Genomic DNA, 15,913 nt, shown 5'->3' on the forward strand with positions numbered 1-15,913 from the left:
GTGTCGGAGAGGCGGATGCTGTCCAAGATAAAGACAATGTTGGATAACACCTCCCACCCACTCCATGACATGCTGGTCAGTCACAGGAGCACGTTCAGTGAGAGACTGAGATTACCGAAAAGCACCACTGAACGACACAGGAAATCTTTCCTGCCTGTGGCCATCTCCCTGTACAACGCATCCACTTAACACACTGGTTACTGCTACAACTACACATGTTTCTTTTCCAGCTATTTATTAATGAGTGACTTATGTATATATTATATATATGTATATATTGTACTATTCTTAGTTAGCGTATTGCCTGTCTTGTTAGTGTTGGTTTATAATGGAGCACTGTAACAAAAAAATAATTTCCCCCAGGGATCAATAAAGTATTCTGATTCTGATTCTGATTGTAAACCCAGCTGAATTAAAATTGAAAGTCTGCACAAACTGTACAGGGATGAAACTAGTTCACTAAAACTTGCCACAACAAATTATGGTCCCAACTGTAAATTCATCTGGTAAGGGCATGTGGACATCTTTTCAGAAGTGTAATCCAGCCTTATTTTTAAAAAAAATTAATTAATCATCAGTTTTTGCCTTATGAAAAAAGTTGATGTTGTTGTTTTTTTCTCCTAAAATCTACATTATTTCATCACCTTTCCATGATTATGATTTACATTTTTAAGGAAATAGCCGCCTTTTTCTGTTGCCCTTGTCATTGTTGATGTTGTCATCAAAATTTAGTAATAAACATGTTTTGGACATGGGCCTGGTTGATGTATTTTATTGTTATTTAATTTTTACATTTTATTAAAGTCTGGAAATGTAACCCAAACGTTTACAAAATTAATATGCGGATACAATATTTGTAACAGACACTGAGGTGATGAAATGTGGCTAACGTTTTGAAATGTGAGTAAATCTGTTGTAGCTGTAACTTATTCTGGGGAGGGAAATATTGAACAGTCGCCACATGAAACAGTGTGTATTCCGTTAATGGATACGACACACTGGCTATATCGTGTTTCACTTGTGTTTGCAGCAAGTGAAGCAAATACTGGTACACTGGAATCGTGAGCGAACAACCTAGCTTACTGCAAATGGAAGAAAACTGGCTGTTTGAGTGACAGCCGCAGCAGCCAATCGCAATTGGCTCGGGCGAAGCTCTTTAAAGCTTCTGCTAATAGCCTTTGTGTGAAGGCGGGGAGCCCTTCGCTCGGTTAGTCTGCTGATTAGCAACAAACAGAAGGTTACGAGTTTGAAAAATTGGACTATTTGACTACTAGAGCGGCGTTGTGGCGGCTGAAGGGGGGTGAACTATGTCGGGTGTCTGACCGGAGCTTGTTGACTCGCTTTTGAAGGGGTCCGGCGGTGATTATTGCAACATTTTCGAGCTGGTCGGGGCGACCAGCCTCGCTTTTAGGTCGTCCAAGTCGCGATGCTGAGCTGATAGCTGCGTCATCATGTTGCTTCCGACTCGAGTTGGCGAAAAGAAATCACAAGTTAACGCCAGAGGTGAGGCTGCCCGCCGTCATCCACCCCCAGAGGCCACTCCCGACCTCTGAGACAGATGGAAGACGGACTGCCGGCGAGGGGTTGACGGTGAAGCCTGTTTACGCGGTCGTTGTGGTGACTTTACATCACTTGGCTTGGCGTTGTTGGCGCGATACTCTCCTGGGTTATTATCCACATTTGGAGGGATATTAAAAAAGAACCTGGTTGCCCGACAGTCGAAACCGAGAAATTGCTAAGAAATTTGACCAAACGTGTCCCAAGGAGGAAGTGTAACTATTGCATATTTAGGGATGTTTGGATAGAGAGAAGTGATGCTCTCATTGACAGCAAGGATACAAAGCAGGGGCAGGGAAATGCGGCTGATTCCCGTCTGACTTTTCTTCTGCTTTTCAAGCCACAATGAGAGGCGCTAGTTATTGAGAATTTACTCTGTGTGGTGCACTACATTGTGTCAGACTTTTCAGCTGCGTGTTTTCGTGCCTCTGTCGTCCTTTATCGCCTCATCCACGTGGACTTCGTTTCAGGTCGTTGGGTAAAGTTTCGTAAGAGGGCGATCCAGAAAGGTGGTGGTGGGGGTAGTCCTTCTGAGACTACAAAGTTGTATCTTTTTATTGGAATATAAATCCTCTTTTTTTTTTTAAGAAAAAATGGCTTGTGACTGTTCTCACACCAACGCCCAATACGAAAACGCAGAGACGTGTTGCCCGTCCAAGCCCTGGTCGGATGGAGATAGAAAGCAATCCCGGCAGAAGGAGTCAGCGGGGTGCTCGAGTGGGCGTGGGTCCACCGCACGGTGGTCCCCCAACTTTGAGGTGATAGACGGGCTGCTTTATCGAAAGAAACTGGAAAGGGGCTTCATCAACTACCGGGAGGTTTTGAATGAGGACCGAAGACATGAGGCAATCTCCACTTTCCACATAAGGCGACCGGGCCAACGCCACCTCTCACTGGAAGAGACCTACAAATGCGTGGCTGAAAACTACTGGTGGGAAGGTATGAACATCACTTTTGTCTTCTAAGTGTCTTGGTAAAGCATGCGAGTCATGTGTAGACTGCTACAAATGCATATTAATCTTATAACTGCCTACTAATGATGTTATCTATACACCAGCAGAGATTTAAGCATTCCAATTGTAAGTGTAGGGATACTTGAAACAGACTCACATATGCACAAGTGGTTGAATCAGTCAAAGATTGTGAGACTTATTCAGACATGAACAATAGGTGTTAATCACACCCCTTGCTGTTCTTTTTAGTGAGGCATTACCAAGTGTCGAGACAGTTGTGACACCTTTAAAACGATTAGCCCGATCCAGCCCAAAATCTTTCCTGTCTTTTGTTACCTCATGTTCTGATGTTTGAACAACTGCTTTCTTCACAGGGATGTACTTCGAGATCAGAGACTTTGTCCTCAGCTGTCCAGAGTGTCAGCACAACAAGAAATCGGAGGTGAGTGTACACTGGAGCTGACAGCAAACGCTATCCCGGAGCCTTGTTTCTTCTCATCAAACTTTAAGCGCCTCTTCAATTTTATGGAGACGGCCTTCTTTTTCAGCATCTCACACATTTTAATTCACACCTTCTAACTCATTCCCACTTACTCTCACGCTTGTCTCCTGGAAGTGCTTTCTCACACACACACACACACACACACACACACACACACACACACACACAGCATACTCCCATAATAAAGTATTTCGATCTGTCTTTTTCGTTTTTGTCTGTGCCTCGTAGGAGCCGGGTGGCAGAGGATGTGTCACAAAGACAGTAGTGTCACACAGCTCCGACATGCTGAGCAAGCTGAGGAGTCAGCGTGAGGCAGGCCTGTTCTGTGACATTACCCTGCGGACGAGCGGGCGTTCCTTCTTAGCGCACAGAGCCGTCCTGGCAGCCGTCAGTGATCACTTTCAGGAGATCTTCACGGAAATGGACTCGAGCATGAAGGCAGACATAGATCTCACAGGTAAGAGTGGACACCTGGGTGCCACATCTCTCTACTTGAGCTGTTTTTTGGGTAGGTGGTTGAAGGCAGACCAAAATACCTTACCGAGCCTGATCCTTCTCCTCACATCAGTCACTCAGCCCCCACAGGTGTCAAAACTTCAGTGTAAATATTTCTGGTCTAAATGCCTGAAAAATTGTTTAGTTCAATTTAATTAATATAGCACCAGATCACAACAGCAGTCGCCTCAAGGCATTGTATACTTTAAGGTAAAAACCCTACAGTCACACAGAAAAAATCGGATGACGTTCTATGAGCAAGCACTTGGCGACAGTGGAAAGGAAAAACTCCCTTTTAACAAGATCGGTCTTGCGTAACTAGGTTAGAGAGGGCCTTGACTGGTTGGGGGTGAGCGTACAGTACACATTATATGTGTATTATATATGTTTAATCTATTCTCTTTACATAGAAAAGCACTTTTTGAAACAACCTCTGCCTTGCCCCTTTTGGATAGATAAAGTCCACTACTGTTTAAAAAAAAAAGAAGAAAGTTTTACTATATATAAACTAGAGATGGACCGATCCGATATTAGGTATCGATCCGATACTGACCTAAATTACTGGATCCGATATCGGAGAGAATTAAAAAAGGTAATCCGATCCATTAAATATCAAAAAAGCACCTCACAAAACTTGCGACATGGCGTAACTCGGCTCATAATCTTAGCACATCGGAGGAAAATGCGTCACGTGATAGAGCGGCTGTGGCGTGCAAGACCTGTCGGCGGTCTGGTTGAGTATTTGTAGCCTCACGACCATTTCATCTCCGAGAAAGTTATCCCCGAGAGAAGTAAAGCAAGTGTGTAAGTTCATCTCTGAGTGTTTGTAAAGCATTCCAGTGTTAAGCTTAACAACCGATATATGGAGCGACTGCCTCTTCTCTCCCCCTCCCTCTCCTGCTGCTACTTCAATGATGAAACTGATTAATGATCAGCTGATCGGCTTTTCTGTCGCGAGTCTGTCTCCCTTGTTTGTTTATCGCCAACTTCGCGCCAGAAAGAGGAAACCAGTGGCTGAACAACAGCAGCACATTTAAGCTTGATAAGCTGTTGTTAGAATTTATTTAATATTACTTTCTACACCAGGATCTTTTTCTACGTAGCTGACGGCTGGTAACTGTGCAGGGGCGGATCTAGCAAAGGGCCGATAGGGCATGAACAGGGAAAAGGGGGCACAAAGACATACTTTTCTTTCTTATTCTCATTTAAAATGTCAGCTTTTAATAAATAATTATCTGAATCTTACACCCAAAGTTTTAATCTGATGTAAAATGTATAGAAGTCCATTACTGTATATAGTAACTGTTAAGTCTAATATACCCTAGTAAGCTATAGTACTTTTTCCTTTGGGAAGGTACCATCTGTGCAGTCTGCAAGTTCTGTTGAAGAAAGATGTTGAATCTATTTAATTATTCTTGAAAAATAATTTATTTCTGTGCATTTTTTTTCACACTGCATCAAATTAAAGTTGATTACGTCGATTAAGCATCATGAGGTTGGGGGTGGTTCCCTATTTTTTTTTTTTTTTTTGCTGGGAGTTTGAACCCTATTAGTTAGGTTGCTTACTCTTTAAAATACCAGAATAGGGAGGATAGACGTAGGTTTAAGTTTATTAGATTGATCAGTATTGCTGAACTATGAAATATTTTGGGTGCGTTTTTTTACATACAGGTATAACAGAATAGCTTTAGTTGTTTTTTTTAAACTTGAGTTGAACTTATACAAAATGCAGCAAGATATTAAAAAAACAGTTTTATTTATTAAAAAACACACTATATCGGATTCATATTGGTATCGGCCGATATCCAAATTTATGATATCGGTATCGGACATAAAAAAAGCTACATGCTTGTATAAGATCAACTGTGATAAAATATTTGTCTAATTTAAGAGATTCCTGAGTGTTGTTCCACCATTAAGAGACAAAATGGACATGTAGTTTTTTCCACTTCCCACAGGTATATCAACGGATTCCTGTGAAAAACCTAAACTCGTGTTTCAAAGCTATTCATGTGAGCATAAGTAACAAGGTACTTTGTTAAGGATGGCTTGGAGATAAAAGAGAAAACAGACTTGTTCCCTTTGAGTGTTAAGTTTTAGCCATTATACCACTTATTTCAAAATGATGGTTGCTGAAACTGTCCCCAGTAATACTTGAAAGGGAGAACTGTGAGCATGAAGGGGCTTGAGAGTATTGGCAGTTACATAACAGGAGCTGCATCCAAAAACAAATTTGTGGCACTTTCACTCCTCCTTCGTGCAGCAAATGGTCAGGTTTATGGAGCACAAAGTATAATTAGGGTTTGGACTTAACTATTAAATAAACGAACAGGATAACTACCAATCTGAGACCGTTTTGACTGCAGCACAATGAATGATTTCCAAGAAAGGCTCTCAGAAAAGTGCGTGTTTGTCTGAACTCGTCACATCTCCCAGATTTTTGCCTCACTTTTGAATGCTGGCATTAAGAAATGGCGTAAATACTTCTAGCTTGTGATATGGTCGAGCTGCAGACTGTATATTTTGTTTCAATTTTAGGATAACCCAACCCTTATTTCCATCATCCATAAATCTACACATTACTAAATTAAATGTTTGTTTCTTTTTCCCTTTAAAACATCAGATAATGCTAAAAAATGTCCATTATAATTTGTGTGCTCTAGACAACTTTCCAATTGTTCATTTTTCCTCTTTTTTTTTTTTTTTACATGACTTATTGTCCAAAATCTAAAAGATTTTTTTATTCATTTTCATGAAAATTAATGCACCCATTTGAGAAGATTGTACCAGCAGACTTTTGCTCGCCAGTCATTATTTAGTAATCAGAACACTGTCTTTCAAGCAAATGCTAAATACAATGTTGCAGCTCCAGTCAGTAATAAACTTAATAAACTGCAGTCAACATTGTCCCTTTATTGCCTTGTTGACAATAATTCCAGGTTAGAACAAACAGTAGAGTCATTTATAATTCTGAGTGATTTATTACACAGATTTTAATGAATACACATTTATTAAGAGACTGAATGCAAATAATGCAAACTCCTGACATTAGGTAAGAAAATGTCCACACGTAAAGGCAGAAATGAAGGAAAACGCTGCTAGGAACATGCCAAAGCAACAGGTGGCGAATATTCCTAACCGTGAGAAATGTTGGCCAATCAGAAGTCTAGAAGCCTCGGTGGGAAAATAGTAAACAAAGCTGGGGCATAGAAGCAGAACCGAGTCGTATGTGTGGAGGGACAGTAACGTGTGTGTATATGTAAGCATTTAAACACTGCAGAGAGTAAATTAACAGTATTGTAGAAATTCATTTCACCGAAACAATAACGTGGCGCACAGTGTGACGTCAAAAAAGGCGCACACCTTTGACGCTGCGTTTTCTCCGTTTTTCTGTCCACACGTAAATGCAAAAACGGAGTTTTCAAAAAATATCCACCCTGGCCGGAGTTTTTAAAAATCTCCGTTTTCAGTGACCAAAAACGCCGTTTACGTGTGGACGAAAGGTGCAAACGCATAGAAAAATCTGCGTTTTCAAAAATACCCGGGTACGTGTGGACGTAGCCTAATGTCTAATTTAATATGACTATGACGCTTCACAAAATGAGAAATGTCATCACAAAGACCTCTGAATCAGCCTTCTCTGCCTAAACTGGATGATATGATTACATCTTAAGTTTCCTGCACACTATTGTTTGAGCAATGATAAGACGTTAATTTTCTTACCTAATGTCAGGAGTTTGCATTATTTGCATTCAGTCTCTTAATAAATGTGTATTCATTAAAATCTGTGTAATAAATCACTCAGAATTATAAATGACTCTACTGTTTGTTCTAACCTGGAATTATTGTCAACAAGGCAATAAAGGGACAATGTTGACTGCAGTTTATTAAGTTTATTACTGACTGGAGCTGCAACATTGTATTTAGCATTTGCTTGAAAGACAGTGTTCTGATTACTAAATAATGACTGGCGAGCAAAAGTCTGCTGGTACAATCTTCTCAAATGGGTGCATTAATTTTCATGAAAATGAATAAAAAAATCTTTTAGATTTTGGACAATAAGTCATTTAAAAAAAAAAAAAAGAGGAAAAATGAACAATTGGAAAGTTGTCTAGAGCACACAAATTATAATGGACATTTTTTAGCATTATCTGATGTTTTAAAGGGAAAAAGAAACAAACATTTAATTTAGTAATGTGTAGATTTATGGATGATGGAAATAAGGGTTGTGTTATCCTAAAATTGAAACAAAATATACAGTCTGCAGCTCGACCATATCACAAGCTAGAAGTATTTACGCCATTTCTTAATGCCAGCATTCAAAAGTGAGGCAAAAATCTGGGAGATGTGACGAGTTCAGACAAACACGCACTTTTCTGAGAGCCTTTCTTGGAAATCATTCATTGTGCTGCAGTCAAAACGGTCTCAGATTGGTAGTTATCCTGTTCGTTTATTTAATAGTTAAGTCCAAACCCTAATTATACTTTGTGCTCCATAAACCTGACCATTTGCTGCACGAAGGAGGAGTGAAAGTGCCACAAATTTGTTTTTGGATGCAGCTCCTGTTATGTAACTGCCAATACTCTCAAGCCCCTTCATGCTCACAGTTCTCCCTTTCAAGTATTACTGGGGACAGTTTCAGCAACCATCATTTTGAAATAAGTGGTATAATGGCTAAAACTTAACACTCAAAGGGAACAAGTCTGTTTTCTCTTTTATCTCCAAGCCATCCTTAACAAAGTACCTTGTTACTTATGCTCACATGAATAGCTTTGAAACACGAGTTTAGGTTTTTCACAGGAATCCGTTGATATACCTGTGGGAAGTGGAAAAAACTACATGTCCATTTTGTCTCTTAATGGTGGAACAACACTCAGGAATCTCTTAAATTAGACAAATATTTTATCACAGTATCTATACGAGATGCATGATAGCCTTTTTTATGTCCGATACCGATATCATAAATTTGGATATCTGCCGATACCGATATGAATCCGATATAGTGTGTTTTAATCAAAAAACTGTTTTTTTAATATCTTGCTGCATTTTGTATAAGTTCAATACTCAAGTTTAAAACAAAACACTAAAGCTATTCTGTTATACCTGTATGCAAAAAAAATGCACCCAAAATATTTCATAGTTCAGCAATAACTGATCAATCTAATAAACTTAAACCTAGTCCTATCCTCCCTATTCTGGTATTTTAAAGAGTAAGCAACCTAACTAATAGGGTTGCCAAACTCCCAGCAAAAAAAAAAAAAAAATAGGGAACCACCCCCACACCTCATGATGCTTAATCGACGTAATCAACTTTAATTTGATGCAGTGTGAAAAAAAATGCACAGAAATCAATTATTTTTCAAGAATAATTAAATAGATTCAACATCTTTCTTCAACAGAATTGCAGACTGCACAGATGGTACCTTCCCAAAGGAAAAAGTACTATAGCTTACTAGGGTATATTAGACTTAACAGTTACTATATACAGTAATGGACTTCTATACATTTTACATCAGATTAAAACTTTGGGTGTAAGATTCAGATAATTATTTATTAAAAGCTAGACATTTTAAATGAGAATAAGAAAGAAAAGTATGTCTTTGTGCCCCCTTTTCCCTGTTCATGCCCTATCGGCCCGGCAACTTTGCTAGATCCGCCCCTGCACAGTTACCAGCGTCAGCTACGTAGAAAAAGATCCTGGTGTAGAAAGTAATATTAAATAAATTCTAACAACAGCTTATCAAGCTTAAACGTGCTGCTGTTGTTCAGCCGCTGGTTTCCTCTTTCTGGCTGCAAGTGGGCCAAAAACAAACAAGAGAGACGGACTCGCGACAGAAAAGCCGATCAGCTGATCATTGATCAGTTTCATGATTGAAGTAGCAGCAGGAGAGGGAGGGAAGAGAGGCAGTCGCTCCATATATTGGTTGTTAAGCTTAACGCAGGAATGCTTTACAAACATTCAGAGATGAACTTACACACTTGCTTTACTTCTCTCGGGATAACTTTCTCAGGAGATGAAATGCGTCTGAGGCTACAAAACTCAACCAGACCGCTGACAGGCTTGCACGCCACAGCCGCTCTATCACGTGACGCATTTCTCTCCGATGTGCTGATTATGAGCCGAGTTACGCCATGTCGCAAGTTTTGTGAGGTGCTTTTTTTGATATTTAATGGATCGGATTACATTTTTTAATTCTCTCCGATATCGGATCCAGTAATTTAGGTCAGTATCGGACGATACCTAATATCGGATCGGTCCATCTCTAGTTTATATATAGTAAAACTTTCTTTTTTTTTTTAAACAGTAGTGGACTTTATCTATCCAAAAGGGGCAAGGCAGAGGTTGTTTCAAAAAGTGCTTTTCTATGTAAAGAGAATAGATTAAACATATATAATACACATATAATGTGTACTGTACGCTCACCCCCAACCAGTCAAGGCCCTCTCTAACCTAGTTCCGCAAGACCGATCTTGTTAAAAGGGAGTTTTTCCTTTCCACTGTCGCCAAGTGCTTGCTCATAGAACGTCATCCGATTTTTTCTGTGTGACTGTAGGGTTTTTACCTTAAAGTATACAATGCCTTGAGGCGACTGCTGTTGTGATCTGGTGCTATATTAATTAAATTGAACTAAACAATTTTTCAGGCATTTAGACCAGAAATATTTACACTGAAGTTTTGACACCTGTGGGGGCTGAGTGACTGATGTGAGGAGAAGGATCAGGCTCGGTAAGGTATTTTGGTCTGCCTTCAACCACCTACCCAAAAAACAGCTCAAGTAGAGAGATGTGGCACCCAGGTGTCCACTCTTACCTGTGAGATCTATGTCTGCCTTCATGCTCGAGTCCATTTCCGTGAAGATCTCCTGAAAGTGATCACTGACGGCTGCCAGGACGGCTCTGTGCGCTAAGAAGGAACGCCCGCTCGTCCGCAGGGTAATGTCACAGAACAGGCCTGCCTCACGCTGACTCCTCAGCTTGCTCAGCATGTCGGAGCTGTGTGACACTACTGTCTTTGTGACACATCCTCTGCCACCCGGCTCCTACGAGGCACAGACAAAAACGAAAAAGACAGATCGAAATACTTTATTATGGGAGTAGCTGCTGTGTGTGTGTGTGTGTGTGTGTGTGTGTTGGTGTGTGTGTGTGTGTGTGTGTGTGTCGTGTGTGTGTGAGAAAGCCTTCCAGGAGACAAGCGTGAGAGTAAGTGGGAATGAGTTAGAAGGTGTGAATTAAAATGTGTAGAGCCGAAAAAGAAAGGCCGTCTCCATAAAAATGAAGAGAGCGCTTAAAGTTTTGATGAAAGAAACAAAGGCTTCCAGGGATATGCTGTTTGCTGTAGCTCCAGTGTACACCACACGTCCGATTTCTTGTTGTGCTGACACTCTGGACAGCTGAGGACAAAGTCTCTGATCTCGAAGTACATCCCTGTGAAGAAAGCAGTTGTTCAAACATCAGAACATGAGGTAACAAAAGACAGGAAAGATTTTGGGCTGGATCGGGCTAATCGTTTTAAAGGTGTCACAACTGTCTCGACACTTGGTAATGCCTCACTAAAAAGAACAGCAAGGGGTGTGATTAACACCTATTGTTCATGTCTGAATAAGTCTCACAATCTTTGACTGATTCAACCACTTGTGCATATGTGAGTCTGTTTCAAGTATCCCTACACTTACAATTGGAATGCTTAAATCTCTGCTGGTGTATAGATAACATCATTAGTAGGCAGTTATAAGATTAATATGCATTTGTAGCAGTCTACACATGACTCGCATGCTTTACCAAGACACTTAGAAGACAAAAGTGATGTTCATACCTTCCCACCAGTAGTTTTCAGCCACGCATTTGTAGGTCTCTTCCAGTGAGAGGTGGCGTTGGCCCGGTCGCCTTATGTGGAAAGTGGAGATTGCCTCATGTCTTCGGTCCTCATTCAAAACCTCCCGGTAGTTGATGAAGCCCCTTTCCAGTTTCTTTCGATAAAGCAGCCCGTCTATCACCTCAAAGTTGGGGGACCACCGTGCGGTGGACCCACGCCCACTCGAGCACCCCGCTGACTCCTTCTGCCGGGATTGCTTTCTATCTCCATCCGACCAGGGCTTGGACGGGCAACACGTCTCTGCGTTTTCGTATTGGGCGTTGGTGTGAGAACAGTCACAAGCCATTTTTTCTTAAAAAAAAAGAGGATTTATATTCCAATAAAAAGATACAACTTTGTAGTCTCAGAAGGACTACCCCCACCACCACCTTTCTGGATCGCCCTCTTACGAAACTTTACCCAACGACCTGAAACGAAGTCCACGTGGATGAGGCGATAAAGGACGACAGAGGCACGAAAACACGCAGCTGAAAAGTCTGACACAATGTAGTGCACCACACAGAGTAAATTCTCAATAACTAGCGCCTCTCATTGTGGCTTGAAAAGCAGAAGAAAAGTCAGACGGGAATCAGCCGCATTTCCCTGCCCCTGCTTTGTATCCTTGCTGTCAATGAGAGCATCACTTCTCTCTATCCAAACATCCCTAAATATGCAATAGTTACACTTCCTCCTTGGGACACGTTTGGTCAAATTTCTTAGCAATTTCTCGGTTTCGACTGTCGGGCAACCAGGTTCTTTTTTAATATCCCTCCAAATGTGGATAATAACCCAGGAGAGTATCGCGCCAACAACGCCAAGCCAAGTGATGTAAAGTCACCACAACGACCGCGTAAACAGGCTTCACCGTCAACCCCTCGCCGGCAGTCCGTCTTCCATCTGTCTCAGAGGTCGGGAGTGGCCTCTGGGGGTGGATGACGGCGGGCAGCCTCACCTCTGGCGTTAACTTGTGATTTCTTTTCGCCAACTCGAGTCGGAAGCAACATGATGACGCAGCTATCAGCTCAGCATCGCGACTTGGACGACCTAAAAGCGAGGCTGGTCGCCCCGACCAGCTCGAAAATGTTGCAATAATCACCGCCGGACCCCTTCAAAAGCGAGTCAACAAGCTCCGGTCAGACACCCGACATAGTTCACCCCCCTTCAGCCGCCACAACGCCGCTCTAGTAGTCAAATAGTCCAATTTTTCAAACTCGTAACCTTCTGTTTGTTGCTAATCAGCAGACTAACCGAGCGAAGGGCTCCCCGCCTTCACACAAAGGCTATTAGCAGAAGCTTTAAAGAGCTTCGCCCGAGCCAATTGCGATTGGCTGCTGCGGCTGTCACTCAAACAGCCAGTTTTCTTCCATTTGCAGTAAGCTAGGTTGTTCGCTCACGATTCCAGTGTACCAGTATTTGCTTCACTTGCTGCAAACACAAGTGAAACACGATATAGCCAGTGTGTCGTATCCATTAACGGAATACACACTGTTTCATGTGGCGACTGTTCAATATTTCCCTCCCCAGAATAAGTTACAGCTACAACAGATTTACTCACATTTCAAAACGTTAGCCACATTTCATCACCTCAGTGTCTGTTACAAATATTGTATCCGCATATTAATTTTGTAAACGTTTGGGTTACATTTCCAGACTTTAATAAAAGTAAAAATTAAATAACAATAAAATACATCAACCAGGCCCATGTCCAAAACATGTTTATTACTAAATTTTGATGACAACATCAACAATGACAAGGTCAACAGAAAAAGGCGGCTATTTCCTTAAAAATGTAAATCATAATCATGGAAAGGTGATGAAATAATGTAGATTTTAGGAGAAAAAAACAACAACATCAACTTTTTTCATAAGGCAAAAACTGATGATTAATTAATTTTTTTTAAAATAAGGCTGGATTACACTTCTGAAAAGATGTCCACATGCCCTTACCAGATGAATTTACAGTTGGGACCATAATTTGTTGTGGCAAGTTTTAGTGAACTAGTTTCATCCCTGTACAGTTTGTGCAGACTTTCAATTTTAATTCAGCTGGGTTTACAATCAGAATCAGAATCAGAATACTTTATTGATCCCTGGGGGAAATTATTTTTTTTTACAGTGCTCCATTATAAACCAACATAGACAAGACAGACAATACCTAACTAGATAGTAATTACTTATTATACATAGCATACACATAATATACAATATATCATATATATACATACATACATAAGTCACTCATAAATAAATAGCTGGAAAAGAAACATGTGTAGTTGTAGCAGTAACCAGTGTGTTAAGTGGATGCGTTGTACAGGGAGATGGCCACAGGCAGGAAAGATTTCCTGTGTCGTTCAGTGGTGCTTTTCGGTAATCTCAGTCTCTCACTGAACGTGCTCCTGTGACTGACCAGCATGTCATGGAGTGGGTGGGAGGTGTTATCCAACATTGTCTTTATCTTGGACAGCATCCGCCTCTCCGACACCACCTTGAGGGAGTCCAGCTCCATCCCCACAACATTACTGGCCTTACGAGATTAGTTTATTGAGTCTGTTGGCATCTGCGTACCCTCAGCCTGCTCCCCCAGCATGCAACAGCATAGAGGATCGCACTGGCCACAACAGACTCATAGAAAATCCTCAGCATTTTCTGGCAGATGTTGAAGGACCTCAGTCGCCTCAAAAAATAGAGACGACTCTGGCCCTTCCTGTAAAGTGCTGTGGTGTTTTTAGCCCAGTCCAGTTTATTGTCAATGTGTACTCCAAGGTATTTATAGTCCTCCACAATGTCAACACTGACCCCCTGGATTGAAACAGGGGTCAAGTGTTTCCTGGTCTTCCTGAAGTCCACTATCAAGGATTATATCAAGGATTTTGCATTAAATGTTTAGGAATTTTTATACACGTTTTTTGTTTATTTTCAGAGGCCCAAATGGACAAAATAGTAAAGCTTTAAATATAATGATTGTTTTTAATACTTGGATGAAAATAATGTGGAATCACCCTTATGAAGTCTAGAATCATCACCGAATGGTATAAGTTTCTTTTCGTCAGATGCTCTGCCTTCAGTTTAGTCTACAGTACCGGTAACTAGAAATCATGCTCAGATGATTGGTTTGGTCATTGAACAATATGTCCTTTCTTTTACTTTGCGTTGGGTCTTTATCCATTAGCACTGTGAAGCATTTTTCAGTCAGTTTTGCAAAACATGGCTGAATCTGAGCACAGAGTACAGCCCAGTACACTTCAGAATTCACCCTGGCACTTCTATCAGCAGTGACATAATGAGTAAGAACTGCTGACCTGGTTCCACTGACCACTATACACACCCATACCATAGCACTTTCTCACCACGCTCCATACATTTCAATCTGGTACAGTCTAATCTTGCTGACATCTGTCTAAAGATTTTTTTCCAGCACTCTTTTATATGTTTCTGACAAAGCCTAAACCTAAACTCTCTGTATTTCCATTCATGAAGGCGTCTCTTGATTGTCGACCTTGACAGTGGTATGCCTGAATCCTTGAGAGTCTTCTCGGCTTGATTAGATGTTGTGAAAAAATTTTTTCCATTCCAGCGAACACATTTTTTTCATTCCACACTTTAATTCTCTTCTGTGGTATTCCAGGACATTTGGTGCTGCTAAGTTAGCCAGTACATTCCTCCTGTTGATTTGGCCACCCCTAAAGGTTTTGCTGTCTCTTCGATAGGTTTATTTTGTTTGTTTAGCCTAATGATGGCCTCCCTCATATGCACTGACATTCCTTTGGGCCTCATGATTAGAATTACAGAGAAAAAAATCAACTTCAGATATTAAATCTTCATTTGGCATGAAATTAATGACGGAACAGCAAGTGTTCAACTACTTTTCAGCCTCTGAAAATGGGAGACTGTGTATAAAAACGACTTTATGAAAACCTCTTGAATTAAAGCTAAGCTAAGCTGTAAAGTCTGCACTTCAGTCATATGTTGACTGGTTGAGTGCAAAGCCAGTGTGGTGGTGTAAAGAAGCAAATCTACAAAAAAAATCTCTTCATCCAACAAATTATGGATCTGACTGTAAAAGTCTGAAATGATGATTAATAATGCTACAGCAATCTGGAAACAAAAGTACATCCTATGGAAATTGTTTTTTTTTGTTATTTGACTTGGTTCAAGCTCATATTTTAACCACTTTTATCCACAGCAATGCTTGAAGCCTGGGTTGCTTTTTTACTTTGGGTCATTATCCATTTGCACTGTGAAGTATTTTCCAATCAGTTTTGCAAAATGTGGTTGAATCTGAGCACAAAGTATAGCCTTGTAGACACAATTGCTTTAAAATAGTGTCTACACAACGTATAATATACTTTATCACAACCACAGGGATTTTTTTGTAATATTTAAAAAAGTAATTGGCCTCTAATTCAGTAGAAATGATGTCTTGTATAGTTGCCCATCACTCTCTGACATAGGCTTACTGGAAATTTTGGCCACTCTTTAATTCACAGTTTCTTCAGTTGCAAAATGTTTGAGGGATATTCCTGGATGGACGCGCTGCCTCGTCCAAAATCTCTC

The 15,913-nt window shown here is 40.7% G+C and overlaps 1 protein-coding gene across 2 annotated transcripts in view; it reads left to right on the forward strand.

Annotated features, from left to right (window-relative positions):
* The first annotated feature begins 1,170 nt into the window (after positions 1–1,170).
* Positions 1,171–15,913, forward strand: part of si:dkey-229b18.3 — a 20,572-nt gene continuing 5,829 nt past the window's right edge. For both annotated transcript variants that reach the window (XM_005921331.3, XM_005921332.3), the window contains exons 1-3: positions 1,171–2,496; positions 2,885–2,952; positions 3,241–3,469. In XM_005921331.3, the coding sequence (XP_005921393.1) occupies positions 2,151–2,496; positions 2,885–2,952; positions 3,241–3,469 (643 nt within the window). In that variant the 5' untranslated portion in view covers positions 1,171–2,150. The remainder of the gene's footprint in view (positions 2,497–2,884; positions 2,953–3,240; positions 3,470–15,913) is intronic.

Source organism: Haplochromis burtoni, unplaced genomic scaffold, assembly GCF_018398535.1.
Source record: "Haplochromis burtoni strain Fernald_Lab_line unplaced genomic scaffold, NCSU_Asbu1 Contig_48, whole genome shotgun sequence".
Taxonomy (NCBI): domain Eukaryota; kingdom Metazoa; phylum Chordata; class Actinopteri; order Cichliformes; family Cichlidae; genus Haplochromis; species Haplochromis burtoni.